This window comes from Oryzias melastigma, linkage group LG17, assembly GCF_002922805.2.
Source record: "Oryzias melastigma strain HK-1 linkage group LG17, ASM292280v2, whole genome shotgun sequence".
NCBI classification, from domain to species: Eukaryota; Metazoa; Chordata; class Actinopteri; order Beloniformes; family Adrianichthyidae; genus Oryzias; species Oryzias melastigma.
Genome location: NC_050528.1, coordinates 28499441 through 28519346, shown reverse-complemented (window position 1 = coordinate 28519346; position 19906 = coordinate 28499441). Strand labels below are relative to the sequence as shown.

The following is a 19906-nucleotide window of genomic DNA, read 5'->3' as shown; positions in this document are numbered from 1 at the left end:
ACCGGAAGTCTCCTAATTTGGCACTTTTTAATGTTCGGTCTCTCTCCGATAAGACCTTTATTGTAAATGATTTTATTCTGGATTATAACATTGATGCTCTCTTTTTAACTGAAACATAGCTGAGCACAGAAGCATCCACTGTTCTCACAGAAGCCTCCCCACCTGATTTTAGTTTTGTTTTTTCAACCAGGGAGGGCAAAAAAGGTGGTAGTACTGCATCTATAGTATCTAACTCCTTAGCAGTAAAGCAGATTTCATTAGATCAGTACCCTAGCTTTAAACACCATGCCTTTGTTTTTAACAGCCCTCCAATTTTATGCATCACAGCATACAGACCACCAAAACCAAACTCTGTTTTTATTGAGGAGTTTTCTGAGTTATTAGCATCTGTCCACACTTCCTTTAACATGATTTTAATAACTGTGGTGATTTTAACCTTCATGTGGACAGTGAGTCAGACAGCAATGCTGCTCATTTTATGGACTTGCTCACTTCTCTGGATTTTAAACAACATGTCATGCAGCCGACTCACAACAGGGGGCACACTCTTGACCTTGTCATCAGTCATGGGTTACCCACTACTGTGTCCTCTGTTGTGGATCTGGCTGTATCTGATCATTACTGTGTGCTTTTTAACATCACTGGTTTTATAAAACAAGAGACCTCTGTGAGAACAGTGAAGAAACGCTTCTTAACTCCTGAAGTGGTCGGAAAATTTATTTCATCTGTTCATTCCAACTCTCCAATAATTTTACCACCCCCCTGTGATTTACTTGTAGAAAGTTTTAACAATAAATTAACATCTAGTTTGAATTCAGTTGCTCCATTTAAAATTAAAAATATAAGAATTAAACCCACACCCCCTTGGAGAACTGAGGAAATGAAACAACTGAAAAGACAATCCAGGGCCACTGAAAGACGTTGGAGAATACATGAGATTGAAATAAACTATAAACTATACCAAAATCAACTAAAACTATACAACCAAACTGCTAAACAAACCAGAAATTCATACTTCGCCAACATCATTTCTGAAAATAAAAATAATCCCCGAGTCCTCTTCAACACAATTGATTATTTGATCAACTCAAACATTAATAAAAATCCATTGCCAGCCTCCGCTTCATTGTTTGAGGACTTTGCAGACCACTTCAGGAGTAAAATTGATTCTGTACGATCAAACATTTTAAATGAACCGAAAAGCCTTTTTTACTAGAAATGATGGCTTGATCTTACCTGAGGAAGCACTGGACAGTTTTGACCTGGTTGAAGCTGCAACACTTGGTCGAGTTTTCTCCCAAGTTAATCCAACAACCTGTTCTTTAGATCCCATCCCCACAACACTATTTAAATCTTTTTACGGATCTTTTGAGAGCGAGATTTTAAATATTATAAATTGCTCTCTTCAGACTGGTGTTTTTCCTACTTCCTTTAAAACTGCAGTAGTGAAACCATTACTCAAGAAAACTAATTTAGATCCTATGGTTTTTAATAACTACAGACCAGTGTCCAACTTGCCATTTTTAAGCAAGATTTTAGAAAAACTTTTTCGATTCAGCTAAATGAGTTTCTCTCACATAACAACATCTTTGAGGTTAACCAGTCGGGTTTTAGAACAAACCACAGTACTGAGACAGCCCTGTTAAAGATTGTTAATGATGTTAGATGTGCCTTGGATTCAGGTCAGATCTCAGTGTTAATTCTACTAGATCTAAGCGCTGCCTTTGACACTGTTGATCACCCGATTCTGTTAAACAGACTGAAAAACATAGGCCTTTCAGGACTGTTCTCCAGTGGTTCTCCTCCTACCTCATTGAGAGAAACGTTAAGGTGAGCATGGACACATATTTTTCTGGGGTTCACAAAATTAAATGTGGTGTGCCACAAGGTTCTGTCCTTGGCCCCTTGCTTTTTAACATCTACATGCTTCCCCTGGGGAATGTCATCAGGAGCCACAACATCAGCTTTCACAGCTATGCTGATGACACCCAGCTGTACATAGCTATGTTTCCTGATAACACAAAGCCAAGAGAAGCACTTTTTAACTGCATTTTAGATGTAAAATCATGGATGGCAAATAATTTTTTACAGCTGAACCAGGAAAAAAATGAAATTTTAGTTATCGGTCCTGAAGTCAAGAGAAAGAGACAGTGTTTGAAACTTAAGGAACTTTCATTAAGTCATTCAGAAAAAGTCAGAAATCTGGGTGTTATTTTTGACTCCAAGCTAACTTTTATCCCTCATATTAAACATGTGGTAAAAACAGGTTTTTACCATCTGAGAAACTTGGCTAGAGTCCGCCCCCTACTCTCTCTTGGTAATATGGAGATGCTGATGCATGCTTTTATAACAAGAAGAGTTGGTTATTGTAACGCCTTGCTTGCTGGTCTTCCAAAAACAAACATTAACAACCTTCAGCTTTTACAGAATTCTGCTGCAAGAGTTCTCACCAGGACCAGGCAACGGGCTCATAGCACCCCGATTTTAAAATCTCTGCATTGGCCCCCCATAAGCTTCAGGATTGATTTTAAGATACTTTTAATGGTTTTTAAATGTCTTAATGGTCTTGCGCCTTCTTATTTGTCTGATCTTTTAGTCAAATTTGAAACCTCGCGGACCCTAAGATCCTCTGGCACTGGTCTATTAGTCATTCCAACAGTGAAAACCAAAACTTATGGAGAGGCATCTTTCCAGTAATATGGACCTTGTTTATGGAATGATCTGCCAGAGGACCTGAGAGCCGCAGAGAGCATAGATGTTTTTAAGAAAAGGCTCAAGACCCATCTTTTTTGCCTGGCTTTTAGCTAACTTTGCTACTTTTATTTATTTTTATTTATTAGATTTATTTTTCTATTTTATCATGTTTTGTAAATTCGCACTAATTTATTAATAATTTATCTTAATTTCATTGTTTTTATTGTTTTACTATTTATTTCCTCATTATTTTTACTTTTTATTCTCATTTTAAAATTTAATTCATTCTTACATTTCATACTCGGTGCTTCCTCGTTTGGGACCTCTCTCTCTCTCTCTCTCTCTCTCTGGGTCAGCTGCTGTTCAGCTGTTGTGGCTCTGGATGGGGACCTGCATCACCGCCTAGTTGTGGTGAGGCAGGACCCTGTCTGGGATGCTGCGTTTGGCTGGCTTTGCAGCTGTTCATTGAGAGGGAGGTCCCAACTATTGGCTTCCAACAACTAATTTACGTGCTCAGCCTGTTTTCCTATTGTCTATTTCTGTCAGTTAGGGAGTGGGTGGGGAGAAAGGGATGGGTGAATTGTGGGCTGGTCTGGGGAAGGGGGCTTTAATTTAATTTTAATTTTCGTGTATGTTTTTACATTATTTATACTGTTCTGCTTTTGTTGTAAAGCACTTTTTGTTATCCTTTTATATGAAAAGTGCTATATAAATAAAGATTGATTTGATTTGAGGGGCTGCACGGTGGCGCAGTGGTTAGCACTCTTGCCTCACAGCGAGAAGGCCCCGGTTCGAATCCCGGCTGGGACCTTTCTGTGTGGAGTTTGCATGTTCTCCCCGTGCATGCGTGGGTTTTCACCGGGGACTCCGGCTTCCTCCCACCATCCAAAAACATGCTTCATAGGTTCATTGGTGACTCTAAATTCCCCTAGGTGTGAATGTGAGAGTGAATGTGTGTGTGATTGAGGCCCTGCGACAGACTGGCGACCTGTCCAGGGTGTACCACGCCTTCGCCCATCAGCAGCCGGGTTAGGCTCCGGCACCCCCCGCGACCCCGAAAGGGAAGAAGCGGTCTGGAAGATGGATGGATGGATGGATTTGATTTGATTTGATCCTAGTGCCGTCCTCAGTAGCATGTCTGCGTTTGTCCCACGAAAACAAACCACATCAGAACTTTATCAAAGACGCATGTGCATATTGTGTTTATCAAATGAAAGCATTATCCTGACCATCGCTAACTCAGCTGAGAAAGTGGGACTGTGTTATCCTGGGTGCGGAGCTTGGAGCTCAGACTATTCCTGGAAGGGGCTGTTCTCACTCATCTACGCCACATTGTGAGAACCTGCTTGTTTTTTGAATTGGGGGGGCTGGTGCTCAGAGAGCTGGCTTTTAGAGGAATGCTCAGATATGCATGAATGGATAAAAATACCATTTCGGGGTTGTTATAGTGAAGAATAAACATTATAATACACTTAACCCTAGAACACTTTTGCTATAAAAAATTACACCATCAATTTTGCTGGGTAATTTTAACCTTTTTATTTTATTCTTTTTGTTTTCAACTCTTGTTTATGAAAGAAAATGGAAAATATCAGCACAGGAAGATCCTAATAACATGACAGAAAAATTAGGAATTTGAGAACAGAAAATCCCTTAAAAAATTATGATATTGGAGAATTGGTCTTTGGTCCACCCATTCCTGGGATATGTATAACTTTACCAGGGACCCATGGCACTCAGAAAAATGCAATATATTGGAAGTGAAGCTTAGCGCAGTTTCAATAAGGAAGATGTTATTATTATTTCCCTCATGCATGCAGGTGTTCATCGTCACTCTCCACGTCATCAATTGGTATGCATTGGGAGCCAATAGCTGAAGCACTCACTTTCTTCACAGCCAATCAAAATCAAACTTCTGCCTTTAAATCAGGTAGAGTTTGTTTTCTTCCGCATTCTGGGCATTGCGTCGGCCCTCCTCCACCCAGTTTTCCTCCTGGCTCTTTGATCAGCGCGGTCCTGCCTTACCACCATCAGTGTCTGGGCTCTGGGTCTCTAACCTGGTCCAAGTGTTGCTCCGGCTTCCTCTCCCTCTTGTGCAGTTCCGTCGGGGGATCTCTTTTACTTGGCCCAAAGCGTTCATCAGAAAGCAAGAGTTCTCAAGCCCAGAGCCCAACCGCCAAAAGACTTCACAAATAACTTCACAATTAATCTTTCAGTTCCACTTCGAGTTCTCTCCTTATTGAAATCATGTAAAAACTTTTGCTTGGGTGAAAATCACCTGGCGATAGTGCTCTAGGGTTAAAAGTTCAAAAAGTAGATTTGGAATGGATGGTATAGGCCCTTTAAACTTTCAAGGCAGCTTGGTAAAATGTCAGTGTTTTTTCTATTCTTGGTAACTAGTTACTCTATCCTGCTGCAGTCATGTCATTTGTGACTGAGGGATGGAGATTCCCTAAGGAACATGATGGATTACATCCCTATGGCATCTTTGCTTAGACTGCTGCCCCCGCGACCCGGCCCCGGATAAGCAGAAGAAGATGGATGGATGGAAGGAATAGAAGTTGTGGTCACATACCAAAATGCCACTACGCTGCTCCCAAAATGCCAATGTTTCCATCAAATTCAGCAGGAGGTCGTGCGGCGGTCGCACAGTGGCGTTTGTAATCGGGAGGCGGCAGTCCCTTTTTTATATGCCACATGCTGAGGTTTTAAGAAAAAGTTCAAATGTAACCTCAATCAGAGGACTTTTTGACATTGGGCGTTTTTTTACAGAGGGCATTTGGATGTCATGGTTGGACGTCCACGTTGCGACTCAGAGGCTTTCCTTCCCCCTTTTCTTTCGTTTTTGCTCACATAAATCAGATGTGCACAACTCATGGGATATTTGCATCTGAGACGAGGATGAACATGTTTGAGCGATTTGAGTTTGTGACGTTGTGGTTGGAGTAAATAATATCATTGTGTATGGATGTGGTTTTGTTTTTTGCGCTGCACATATTTTTTTTGGCGCTGAGAATGTGCCAGTAGTGTGCGATTTTCAGGAGCTGTGGAAACATTAACCACGGGCTACGGGTGGCCGGCTGCTGTCAGCCAGAGATCCGGCTGCAGCCGCCCAGCCGTCACGCGATTTCATGAAGGCACCATCCCCCGCCTGACTGACGGCTGCCAGACTGGCTGCTGCAGTAGGCATCAGATTTATTAAAAAATTTGGCGCCGGCATCTCATCTCAAAGATTCTGCTGATGCCTCCCCATCGCGTGGTGACAGTTTAATGTGTGACTGTAGCTTTAGATGGGAAACCACAAAGATGTATAGAGCTCCAATGTTCAGGCTCATCTCTAGAGTCCAACTTTTGTTCTTGACTTCTGCTACTATTCTTGGTGTACATTCAAATGGTATTACATTTTCCTCTACACTAACATTTTGGGAGCAAAAGGTTGACATTTCGGCAGTTTTAGAGTGATTCCCCAGGTTCCTATCTTAACTATATTTTGACTACCAATAACTTACTCATTGAGCCCAACCAAAAACAGCCTAACCTGAAACCTGTTCTAGAAGTCACTTTGCTATTGGAAATTACAAAAAAAAAAGAAAAAACAACAACCGGATTACATAATTATGCAAAACGATGAAATAAAGTAATTAAGTAGGGGTGGGATTATATAAATTTGCTTCTTCCCACTCCTTTTCAAGCAATCAATCAAACTCTACTGACTTTAGTTAATTATCACAAACAATGAATGAACCAAATGTGACATAAGTGTGTTTTATTTTCGTTTTCTATTTTATAATCAATGCATTTAATTGTTTCTGTAATGAGTTTGAAATAATTGTCTGTTTTGTCTGGTATTTTTCAATCTATGCTTGAAATAAACTAATAAATCAATCAAGTCAAGCCTAACGAGGAGGAGGTAACCCAGAGGAAGAGGCTGCAGCCGTTTGCTGAAACAAATGCTGGTAGACTGAAGGCCGCCTCAACAGAGATACTCCAGCTCAAGGAACGGGTAAGGATCCTTTCTAACATTTCCACAGAAGTTCTCATGTCTCCTCTTCTTTTACTTAGTGGCTTCAAGAAAAAATCCAAGTTTGTTTGATACAAACAAGCATTTTCTCAATAAGAATATGTTAGTGTTGACTTTAGATAAAACTTTGAACCCACAGAGAAGTTGAAAAGAAGACTTGTATTCTGTTTTGATGTTGTTATTTAATTACTACCACCAGTACTACCTCTATATGCACAGGCTCCACCCCATTTGACAGGGTTGGAGCTACGAGAGTGGAGGTCTTTCAAGTATGGAACGTCACCCATTAGATACACCTTGAATCTTAGTCCATTCAGGCCAAACTACACTGAGTTTAATGCTTTTCACAGGCTAACAAAACTGCAGGCAGGAAGCCGGAAAACCAAGGACAGGTTTCTTTACTGCAACAAGCAGATAAACAGACCAGTCATTAATGTCAAATTATCAACAACTGTCTCTGTTTTCATCAGGTGAAGGAACTGGAGCAAACTCTGAGAGGCAAGAATCCAAACGTTGTGCCTGCTGTGATTCATGCTGGGGTCTAATCTACTAACCAACAATCTGCAGATTGTGCTAGGAAGCCCACATCCAGCCGGGTCAACGCCCTGCTGGAGCGACGGGTTCAGCGTTTGGAGGCGGAGCTAGAGAGTCAAAATGAAGAAGCCAAACAAAGCCTGCATGCTTTGCAACAACAGTTCCATCTGATTAAGGTGTGCTAGTTAGCGTTTGAGGAAATGTTTTCATGTTATTTGTCCATAACTACATTTACTATCCATGTATGTTCATCAACCCATCCAGTGGCAGGGCCAGCAGTGTATTTTTTAATTTATTATTTATATACACATTTAAAGTGAAGTAGGAGGGATAAACCCCTAAAGATGGAACATCTCGTTTTCAAGAAGGTCCTCCATTTCAAGAAATAACAAGTGACAGAGTAGAAACCAAACAGACTAGTAAAAACAAAGATTAAGTAAACACAACAAGCACACACAATCTGACACACATAGCAGTACAGACTCTCAATATCAACTCCTACTCAACAGGACATTTCAGAAAGTTTAAATTAACACATTTGCAAAAAAATCATACAAGAAATAAAAAGCAGAGACAATAAGAAATTGACAAGGCAGAATTTAAAAAAACAAACACAAGTATGTTTGAGATGAATCAAAAGAACTTTCTTAAACAATGACGGATGAAATGGAACGTATAGATAAAGGACGGTTGTTCCAGTCGTTGGGAGCTTTAACAAAAAAAGCATTTTTCTGAGATTGTTTTTTGTGTCTCAGAGCACAAAAGAATTCAATTTCAATTTTTTATTTATTTATATAGCCCAATATCACAAATTCAATTTGCCTCATTGGGCTTCATGCCTGTAGTTTTAACAGATGCACAGATGGAGTCATAAAATATGCACAATAGGTAAAAACTAAACAGACTATAAAGAACGGTCATCCCTGTCCTTAGACCCTCCCTCGCGGTAAGGAAAAACTCCTAAAAAAACCTGAGTCAGGAAAAAAAGAAGAAACCTTAGGGATTCCCACATGAGGGAGAGATCCCATCCCAGGACGGACAGGCGATACCAGAACGGTTAAAGAAAAGTTAGCTGCTAAAACTGCATATATGAGTAGAGTTCATTCATATAGAGCTGAGGGACGAGTGATGATTAAGTCCATAGTCCAGATGAAGCAGAACTGCAGTCCACGACCAGGAGCAGGAGGACAGACGACCCACCAGGAATCACTCCCACTCAGAGATGCAGGATGGTGTCGGGGCTTCATCCAGATGGGCGGGGCTTCGTCAGGATCACCAGCAAGTCTCCCGGAAACTGCAATCTCTCCCGGTCTCCCACAGGGGAGTCGGAGAGAAGGAAAAACATGTGAATTATACTGCACCACCAACAAAGGCATACAATTAGAAGTAAATAAAAAAGTAGAGGAGAGGAGAAGTAGATGAAAAAGAGGACAGAGCCCCAGTGCACCATACTTTCCCCAGCTTCTAACTTCTAGCAGCCTTCTATGTTACTATGTAGAGAATATACATATTTCATAATTTATATTGCAAGCATATATTGGAGAAGTATGTGATTATAATAATTATTTCCCCAAACTTCAGAACAGTATGGGAGCATTATGTTAATTATTCTATGATTACTGGCTAGTCTGGCAGAACGCCTGTCCAAATAGGAATGTTTTAAGGCTAGTGTAGAATACCTGGTTATTATGGCATAAATTATGTTGTGAACTAAAAGGAATTAGGTACTGTTTCAACTAAAAAGGAAGGTTGAGATAAATGCATTTGAATATAAATTGAAGCCAGTGAAATTGTCTTCTAGCTTGTAATGAAAGCCAACCCAGTCGTTCGAACAGTGTGCAGTGATGAGTTATGTTATCCAAAAGGAAATAATTGATCCAACCGTTTACCTGTTAGAACGTTTATTTTAACACTAAAAAACATATAACTCTCTCTTCTGTCTCTCGTTACGCGGCGTCCGCGCGTGCTGCTGCCGTGACGTCATCTTAAAAGCTCTACTGTAGTTTCAACAGAATTCTCTTAACAACACCATAAAACCACAACAATGAGACACGGAAACTCATTCAAATGTGGTCGGATGAAATCATCCTCAATCAAACAACTTTTAACGTGGTCCACATTGATTCTACTGACGTGTTGTTTAGCTGCATACCTGTAGCGTCTCCAGTAACCATCATGCAGGATTCCTCAAACCAGCGGTGAAAAGGGAACCTGGCCTTCATACAGACGCTCAAAATCCTTCAGCAAAATAAAAAGTTTGAAAAGGGGAAAAATCCTGACATATATCTTTCCTTTAACTTAAGAGAGCTTTAGTCACGTGGTTTTGTTTACAAATGTTGGTCATACTGGAGAGGTTGAGGAGGCAGGCTCAAGGATGACATCATGAAATGGGCGTGACCGATAAGGAGTGAAAGGCGGAGGCTCAGAAATTAAGTCATTTTACATTTTAAAACAGGCCACAAAAATGACTAATATTTCATAAATAATGTGTTTTTTAGTATTCCAAAGGTAATATATGATCAAATATATGGATAGAGTTTACTCTGAAGAAAATCATGGTATGAACCCTTTAAAGCAGTGAACTGATTGATAGTTTTAAGGCAGTAGTTTAATTTACTGATGATTGATTGAATACAAGTTTGGAAAGATAAATTAGGGTCAAACCAGACACCAAGATATTCAAAAGATTTAGATCTAGAGGAGAGGAGTCTAAAAAATGCAAATTAAGATTTAAACCACTTGGGTTTATTGTATTTGTCTGAAAGAGCATGCAATATGATTGTGTTTTATTCAAGATGAACTTATTTGAAATCAGCCAATGTTGAACAGAGTTAAAGTCATGCTGTAAGCAGTTGTTAATGTCAGTGAAATTTGGTTTGGAGTAATAAATTATTGTGTCATTGGCATGAAGATGGATATTAGAGTTTGAACAGGAATTTGGAAGATCATTGATCCCTTGAGCTTTGTGTGTACCTGCCCATTGTGAACAATGCATAAGGGCAGAAGCTGTTTTCAGCCACTGGTATTCAAGATCTCGTTCTTTTGGTCACAACGCAGATCTCATGACCATAGGTGAGTACTGGAACAAAGATCGAACACTAAATTGAGAGCTTCACTTTCTATCTCAGCTGACCACTGAATGGATTATCCAAGTTACTGGCTGGTTCAGTGTAAAAGTATAATTTTTATAAACCAGGATAAAAGAACATAAAAGTTGTGTAAGAGTGAACACCTCTAAACCACTGAAACCCCTCCTGTATGCTGCAGGACTTCACATCAGCTGCAAGAGCTGGCAGAATCTCGAAGGTTCTGAAATCCCAGCATAGGAGATTTTTTTCCCGCCTTTCTCATGGCTTGGTACTAAATGACACACGATGTGGTACTCTACTCTAGACTTTTGCTTCATTGCAACTGACTTGCAAAGAAAGAGGAAACACTATAATACATTTTAACTGATTCACAGGGTCGTCATGAGCAGCAAATCTCTGCGCTGGAGCAGCAGCTGGAACAGAAACAGCAAGTTAAACCGGAAGATTCTGGAATGGCAGACTGTCAGGCACTAGAAGAAAAGCTGAACCGTATCAGACAGTATCACCAGGAGAAAGAAAAAAGTCTCCTCCAGCAAGTCAAGACTTTGCAGCAGCAATTAGAAACCAAGGTTAGTAGTTGAATCATATCAATGTGTTCTGCTTAATCTGAGACAACTTAAAGCAAAATGCCTCGTTAAATGGTGAATTTTGGCATGGGGATGGCCGGGCGCTCTCCCCCTGAGTACATTCCATCACCATCCACCTCAGCGAAACATAAACACTCACCTGAGCACAGGTATCAGCTCACCTTAGCACTAACAGTTTGTGTGACAGAATGAAAGTCTTTATCTGAATGGGTTTGTATGATGGAGTGTGTGAGCTGCTGTTACAGTTGTATTGAGTACATTATGTTTAGTTTAAATGTGGAGACTATTTTACCCAACAGGTGTGTTTGTAACTACAGTTTGTGTGTAGACAGGCCCCGCCCATTCTAGTTTGTTATTTAGACCTGGATGTTTTATGATGTTGCTTCCCTCTGTTGCCATCTTCTTCTTTCTTTTTCTCTAACCAAGGCCTGATACCATAAAAACATCTATAAACCAATAAAAGAATTTTAAAATCAACCCTGAAACGCACAGGGAGCCAATGCAGCAATTTTAATGTTCCCGCCCCCCGGTCTTCATCAGCACGCGTGCGGCTGAATTCTGTAATAGCTGAAGGTTTGATATCCTTTTTCTGGGAAGACCAGAAAGGGGGAATTGCAATAATCTAGTCTACTTGAAACAAAAGTATGCATTAGCACCTCTGTGCTGGCAAGAGAGAGGAATGGGCAGACTCTGGCAATATTTTTAAGATGATAAAATCCTGTTTTAGTTATATTTTTAATTTGATGAATAAAATTCAACTCAGAGTCGAAAATCACACCCAGCTTTCTCACACATTGAGAAGTTTTATAGTTTTTTAGTTTAGATAAAACAAACTCTCTCTTGTCCTCAGAACCGATCACTAAAACCTCTGTTTTGTCCTGGTTGAGCTTTAAAAAGTTCTCTTCCGTCCATGACTTAATGTCTAAAATACAATTTAAAAGAACGTTGACCGACTCTTCATCATCAGGAGACACACCAATGTAAAGTTGTGTATCATCGGAGTAGCTGTGAAAACAGACGGCATGTCTCCTGATGACGCCCCCAAGTGGTAACATATATAAATTAAAAAGTATTGGGCCTAAAGTTGAACCTTGGGGAACCCCACAATTGATTTCAATGACTTTCAACGAAATCAAAAGGATTCTTTCAGTTTTGAAAAGTTCACAAGTAGAAGAAAACTTACTTTTGATTTGTCTCAAGTTTAAAGTCCTTACATGAATTTGGTCTGAAGTGTTAGAAAAAAGTTCCTCCTCTACTAAAATGAGATTACGGTGTAATCCTATGGCTCAATGACAGATATAACCACAGTTATTTGAAATATTTTCATCAGGGATTCACTACCTTCCAGAAAGAGTCAAAAAATACCAATTTCCTTCATTTAGCGCCAGTTATTTCACATCGAACTACAAGAACTTTCAGGACACTGCTGTGGAAAAATGTGGAATCCGATGGAGGAGCAGACACATTTTAAGATTAACACAAGTGTTTAATAACAGCATCAGAAAAAATACACCTGGTGCACCCGAGCGTGCAGGGAAAGCTCTGTTAGAGGGTTCCCACGAACTGACAAGATGCAGACTCTTTATAGGGCTCCTCTCTACATTTGTCTCTGGGTCAACAGAAGCCTCTGCTTCCTGTATTTGTCTCAGGATCTACTTGTTATCTGTGTCTTAACAGAACCAGCATTTATCTCGGGGTCAGCAGAAGCCTCTGCATCCTGCATTTGTCTCGGGGTCAATGTGCTATCTATGTCTTAACATTAAACACTCCCTACGTTGGAATTCTAACGAACTGCAGGCTGTTTTAGGCATATGGGAATACATTCAGAGGCATGTGTTAAAATGTCCACTAGGTTCATTCAAAGGTTACAGCTTCATTGAAAGGTTACATATAAGAGTAAAATGGAATTAAAATTAAATCAAAAATATTCTCTTACAATTCCTCCCTTTTGGTTCTATGAACCAACCTTAGCAATCAGAAATATTTTTGAACTTAAACACAATTAATATCACACATAATCACAGTCGGATTCATAATCAGATGAGTCTGAATGATTCAGGGTGACGTTAGGCTTACAAGAAAGGGCAGAGGAGTCTTGAGCTAAAGATTTGTAAAAGAGTTGAGGAACACGTTGAGAAAAGACGTTAATTAATTTAACTAACAGGGCTCTGATGCATGGGACACAACAACCACAAAGGATGAGAATGGACAAAAAGACAGCCAAACCCATAAAAAATGATGCTACTAAAGCCTTGTATTTAACAAACATATTCATCCAAGAATCTCACATAGACGTATCCACACCAGAATGTTCCTTCATCTTGTCACTGACAGTTTTGAGGCCATCAACTGCCTGGGTGAGTTTTCCCATAGGAGCAAAAACCGCCATGCTCAGCGAGGAGCATATGTGCTGCAGAGCGGACGGGGCAGGAGGCAAGGATACAGGAACTGATCTTAACACGTCGTTTTGAGGGGTGAAAAGTCAGAGTGACGTTTGGGGTTTGTGAGGGAAGGCCTCGTTGGCAGACTCATTAGGGGAAGGGGAGTAGAGCTCTCAGGGGCCATCCAAATTCTCTGAATGGATGCCAGGGGCGGGGATTCTCCATTGTAAGACTGAAGGGTGTTGGAACTTGGCTCGCTACTGTTGCAGTGGGACGCTTTTTCACTCCGCACTGTTCTTCCCCTGGGCGATGCAGCTGGACAGGCCAGTCCACTGTTCAGGAACTGCACTCACAGCCGGGTGCTGGTCCGGTGGTGGAACTCTCCTGCAGTGCGATGCGTGGATCCACGTAGCCCTCTCAGCGACCTTCACTGTCTGTGTGGTCAGGAGGATCTGGTAGGGCCCCACCCAGCGCTGATGGTTCCACCTGTGCCTTCTGGAGCTTTTCACCAGAACGAAGTCATCAGGGCTGGGGGAGTGGGCGGACCATCGGCTAGATACGGGAGGGCAGAAGCCACTTGGGACAGGATGTCTGAAAGAATCTTAGTGAGATTTACACAAAGGGTTAGGGCATTACCTGCACTCAGGGCCGTCTCCGGGGGTGGAGCTCTTGGGGGTCCTGGTCCAGAGTGAAGGACTTGGAATCCCAGGTCCAGGCGGGTTTAGCAAGACCTGACAAGAATACATCTTCAGATTACTGAGGCTAGTGAAAACCACAAGGTTGTCTCAAATAGCACACCATGCTGCTAAAGAAGATGCAACCGAATTGCATCCAGAAAATGCTAATTTCACCGGACAGTTAGATAACCAGCGAGAACAGATCAGGGTGATGCAAGAGCAGTTAGCCGACACCACAACCAAACTTGCTGCATCTAACCGACAATGCGAACATTTGGTGGAAGGGCTCAGGTCTGTTAAGACAGAGACAAAACCACCTTTCAGGTCAGACACTTTTCAGCCGACCCATCCACCTTTCAGAGAAGAAAAGGGGGGTACACAGGCTGAAAGAGGAGCTCACAGTAGTCCACCTTGGCCACCACCCTCACAAACTCCACCTTTTTCTCCCTCTTACCATCATGATCTGATTCCAGGGCTGACACGGGTCCAATCATTTCATGACATCCGAACAGGTGATTCTCTTCATCGTGGTCCCTCTGATCGAGAATTAGACAAGATTTCCCGCAATCTTACCAGATTTGAACCAACCCCTGGTGGTTCTAATGATCCTCGTGCATACCTAGATGACACTGAGTTCTTCCTCAGGAAATATTCAGATGCCACCATTCAAGATAAGATTCATATTATCAAAGACAGCCAGTGGTATACCAGATCAAAATCAGCAAAGGCCGAAGAAAGGAGCCCATTCTGAAATGGGTCCATTGCAACCAGCCCAAGCCACACAAACACCCTGTGGGACTTGCTGGGCCCAACCAAACCACAGAAGGTTCCAATCCTGGTGGTGCACCAGCTCACAGACAAACTGATCACCACCTTCAACACCCCAGAGCCATACCGCACAACTTTTGTGCTCATCCATAGCATCCTAAGGAGTACAATATCTAGCTTCACAGACAAAAACCGGTGTGTGCAGATCCACCTGACTCCTATTTTTTGTGCTCTCTTTGTAATCACAGTTTTACTAATTCCACTCACTAACCAACTAAGTCTCTTCTTGTGTTTCCAACATCACATGAAGGTGTAGTCCTCCAATGACAACCAACATGGCTCTATGTGTGGTCAGAACATGGCTTTTGAGCTCATTGATTCTCCTGCTAATGAGTCAGCTGCATCTGAAGGTTGTTAAAACAGGACTAGAGTCAGGAGGTTTGGTGGAAAAGCAACTAGAATTGTTGATCACAAATTGTCGCTGGCACACCCAAAAGACCTCTGCGAGATTCCGTTCTGATGCAGTTTACAAAAAGAATGCACAGACAGCATCTCAACTTGCGTCTTGGGCTGCCATGGGTTGGACTTTGGAGGGCATCTCCCACGCAGAGACTGACATCCCTCACCTGTTGACTCAGCTGCAAAAGCTCATCGTAAATCAATCAGAGCAGAGTGGTACAGACCGCAGAAAGAAGAGTTTCATTAGGGACATGTTAAACAGGTAAAATACCATATATCATGTTAAACAGTAAAATACCATATATCATTCCCCCATTTGACGCATGGATCAGCCCATGCGTCATTTTAGAAAGACATGGTTAAACAACACGGCAAAACCAGCCAACAAGTGTGTGTAGCTTCATCCTGCAAACAGAGGTGCACGTCCAGAGAGGAAGTCAGCAGGAAACTGCTGAGGACCTGTGAAAAAGAGAACACAAACACAGCAGAACACATATGTCATAAAGCTGCTGATTCTGCTGCAGCGTCACCACGATCGTTTCCTGTAGAGACGGAATCAGAAGTGTTAGGGTTATGTTGAGACATGATTTTCATCCTAAAACATCTCCCCAAGTTGTGTTTTGTCAGAAGAGGAACAAAACCAAAGAAGTCAATTCAACCAAGTTTATTAGGAGATGAAGAAGACCTGAAGAGCATTTTCTCTGCAGCCATCCCGAATGGGCTTCCTCACCACATGGTCTGTTCACCACATGGTCTCAAATGATCTGAGCCAACACCCCTTTGTCCCTGGGTTTTGCTGACTTGCAGAGGGGTGTCACTAACACATAGACTCACAGTTGATAGGATGTCTTCACCCTAACCACTGAAGAATGTAATTACAGTCTGAGGTTCACTTCCCCCATCCCAGCTGCTCTTATCTGTTAGACATCAGGTCTGTGAACAATAGAATCCGTAAACCCACTTAATGGTTAACCAGGCTTTAAAAAGGCAGAGTAACAAAAAACAAAAATCAATTAAAAGCAATTAAATCAAAACATCAATTAGCAGTTAACAGTGCATTCGCACACAGCCACCTGTGAGGAGAGCAAAAATACATTCTAAAGTTCACAATCAATCGTATGATGGAAAATAAACTTTCTGATTTCAAGAAACCACGGTGGATCCACAGAGCGGTGAAACCATGAACAACCATAAAGGCGCAACAAGAACAGTTGAAAACGGTGACGGACTGTTCAGACGCAAGATAGCATGCACGAGTGACCGCGACAAGATCATCTTCCTGTGCATAGTGATGAGAGGGCAGAGGCGCGATCTCTGCTGTCTCATGAACTGTGCAGACGGCTTAACCCCAGATACAGGGTCACACAAAGCAGACCCGACGGCATAAAACACTAGGTCTGGATCCGTAGCGGTTGGTCATTGAGGTCAGGTCAGGGCACACAGTCAGGGGTAGTCCAGCCGTACAGTCATGAGGGAGACCCTCGTCAGGTGTGGGGAGGAGCAGCTGGATTTAACACCGAATACCTTTTAACAGTGAGATTCGGCTGCTCGAGCAAACATGAGTGATACCTGAGGAACCCTCCAGGGCTGGAGGAAGGCGGTGCTGGGGTCTGAAGGTCAAAGGGCCAGGAACATCAGAGCGCTCTGGAATGTCATCAGAGGACAGGAGCAGGGGGGGGTTTGAGCAGTTGCCTCTGATCCTTAATAGCCTGATTTTATTAATATTTGATATTAAGTCCTGAACCGATATTGATAATTTGTGTAGAGAAGTCGAGTCGGGGTGGGATTATATAAATTCGCTTCCTTCCACTCCCTTTCAAGTGATCAACTTGTGATTTATTAATTGATGATGTTATGTATGTATTATGACCTGATTGCTTGAAATAAACCATTTCATTCATTCATTCATTCATCATTTGCAAAGACATCTGATTTCAACCTGAAAGATTTTCAATAATCTGAGTCATGTGATCTCCCTCCACCAATGAGCGTCATTGGTTCTTCCTGCAGTTTTCTAGAAGACTGAAACTGAAATTAACAGGACAAAGCTGTAAGAAGATAGCAAATTGTTTTCAGATTCCAGTGTCATCTGTTCAGAATGCCATTAAGAAATGTCAGTCAACAGGAGCAGTGGAAGTTACTAACGATTATTAATATTATTTATTCCAGTTTGGCGGAAGGAGGTGCTGTGCTGATGAGGTGTATCTACACTGAAGAATATAGTAGACAATTTTTACGCGACGTTGAACACTATTTAAAGCAATTTTACGTAAATAATGAAAGGTAACCTAAACAATTGTAATTGAAATTTGTACAATATTTATTCTATAAATGTTCTACCTTGTTTTGGTTTCTCCTCTTAGATCAAATGTCAGTATTCCTCCTGCAGAACGCTCCACAGCTGCTTCCCCAAAATCCTCTGGATGATATTAAACCAGTCGTGGATTATTTCTCTCTGACAACCTAGTTAAAGTTAGATGAAGGTTACAGGAACTTCACTGAAACTGCTGGTTTGATTATGAAGGTTATTCAGGTTTTCTTCTTCTAATTCAGCGGTCTTCAACTAAAATTTAAAGAGGTCCAGTTAGGAAAAATGTCTTGGAATGAAGGTCTGGAAAAAAAAGTCTAAATATTCCATGTGATTTATTTTTAAGTAGTCGTTGGTGGAACATCTGTATGCAGTTTATCTAAGTCTGACTTTAAATTAATGCAGTACAATTTAAACCTTTTTGACACTATTTATGTCAGATAACTTAAACCACAATAAACTGTGTTCCACACACACACACAACAGGAACACTGCTGGGACAACTGTCGACATCAGCAGAAAAACTGGATGAAAGGAGTCCACCAGCCCTCATCAGCTTCTTCCACAAATCAAATGCCTCCCAGGAAGAATGAACAGGTTTTTTTTTCCATTTATCAGGGTTGCATTTTAAACATTGAAATATTTTTTAAAGTAACAACAGAACGGGTCCACTACCGGTTATGGCGGCCATGTGAAGAGTCGTGATCTCCACTGCTCTGCTATTCGTTCTATAAATTATTTTGTAAAGAGAAGTTTGCTGCGGACCAAACTTGACTGCAAGAGGAGGAGAGGAAGGAATAATGCCTAAAACAGCTAAAACTGGACAAGAAACAACCGAAGAATCTAAACAACCCAAGCTAACCGAGTTTCGTCTTCGAGGGGAAGCGCAGAAAGCTAACGCTAGCTCTTCTCAAATGGCGCTGACTTGTTCAGAGGGTAGCAGCAAGGTGGATGAAATATTGTCCATTGTAACCTCCATGAAGGCAGACTTCTCTACAAGGTTGGACAAACTTTTAACGGCGGTGAAGACATAAAGAAGGAACTGAACGATTGCGCTGAACGAGTGACAGAAGCGGAGGTGCGCATTTCCAACACGGAGGATGACGTCAGCGCTCTGCGTTCCAAGGTGAGCACACTGGAAGCGAAAGGAAAAGCTCTGGAGGAAAAAGTCTTGGATTTGGAATCAAGATCTAGACGGAACAACTTGAGACTCGTCAACTTACCAGAGGGGGCTGAAGGACAGGATCCCTGTCTGTTTTTGGAAAAGTGGCTTCCAGAAGCGCTCGGTACCGAAAAGCTTCAAACTTTGCTGATTATAGAAAGAGCGCAGAGAGACGGCGACGCTCCACCTCGCACTCTCATCATGAGATTCCTCAACTACAAGGACAAGCTGGCTGCAGGCCAAAAAGGATGTTCGTTACAAGGAGCAGCGAGTTCGGTTTTACCCGGACCTGGCGGCGGTAGTACACCAGCTTCAAAAACAATTCGATTCAGTTCAAGAGGATCTGCGCAAACTGGGGATAAAGCACGGAGTGATTCACCCGGCGAAATTACTGGTGACTTACGATGGTAAGACTCGCGCTTTTAAAACGTCGGTGGAGGCTTGAGAGTTTCTGAAGAAGATCCAAAAAAAGTCTGAATGAAAGTGACAATCCAATTACTCTTCTTTCAGTTGTGAGAAACAGTTAACATGGTAAAACAATACTTAAAACTGACACAATGTGTGATCTTTGCTTTTCTTTTCTTCTTCTTTCTCTTAATTATTATTACTTTGGGGAAATTTTTCTTTTTTGTAACAACTTGCAAGGTATGTGTGAAACTTGGTAGCAAAGTGAAATTATTTTCAGTCAAGCACGACTAGCAGCGGCGTTTATGTTTGGACTGAGTGACGTGGACAGACTGCTCCTCATGGGAAGAGGATCAGACATCAGCTATGGCAGGAGACATAAAGTGGGATGAGGGAAACTCATTAAGTAGGGCAAATGGGGCAATGTGAGTTCAGGTTTGTTGTGTTGGATGTGTTCTCTGATATCCAGGTTAGTTAGGCTTCTCTTTAAAAAAAAGTTCATTGTGTTATGCAGCCGTTTCGCAAATCTTGAAAATACTGTTATGTATTTTTGGTTTGTTTGTTTGCTCAAAATATAATTTAAAATGCAAGGAGTAGATATAAAGGTTGTAACATGGAACTGGTGGGGATTACAACGTTTTCAAAAAGGTCAAAAAAGTAATAAAAGATATGGATTCCAAAATAGGGTTTCTTCAAGAGACACACCTTCTGGAAGAGGATGAAAAAAGAATTGGACGAAGGTGGAGAGGGAGTGTATTTACTGCAGCATTTTCTTCCCGAGCAAGAGGAGTGATGACTCTTATTCATGAATCTGTTCTTTT

General features: G+C 41.5%; 1 protein-coding gene across 1 annotated transcript in view; it reads left to right on the top strand.

Annotated features, from left to right (window-relative positions):
• Positions 1 to 19906, top strand: part of cep162 (centrosomal protein 162) — a gene marked incomplete at its 5' end in the record, with an annotated part of 120830 nt that overhangs the window by 60128 nt on the left and 40796 nt on the right. Inside the window, 4 exon segments of the mRNA XM_024280308.2 lie at positions 6585 to 6697; positions 7186 to 7213; positions 7283 to 7425; positions 10713 to 10907. Coding sequence (XP_024136076.1) covers positions 6585 to 6697; positions 7186 to 7213; positions 7283 to 7425; positions 10713 to 10907 — 479 coding nt within the window.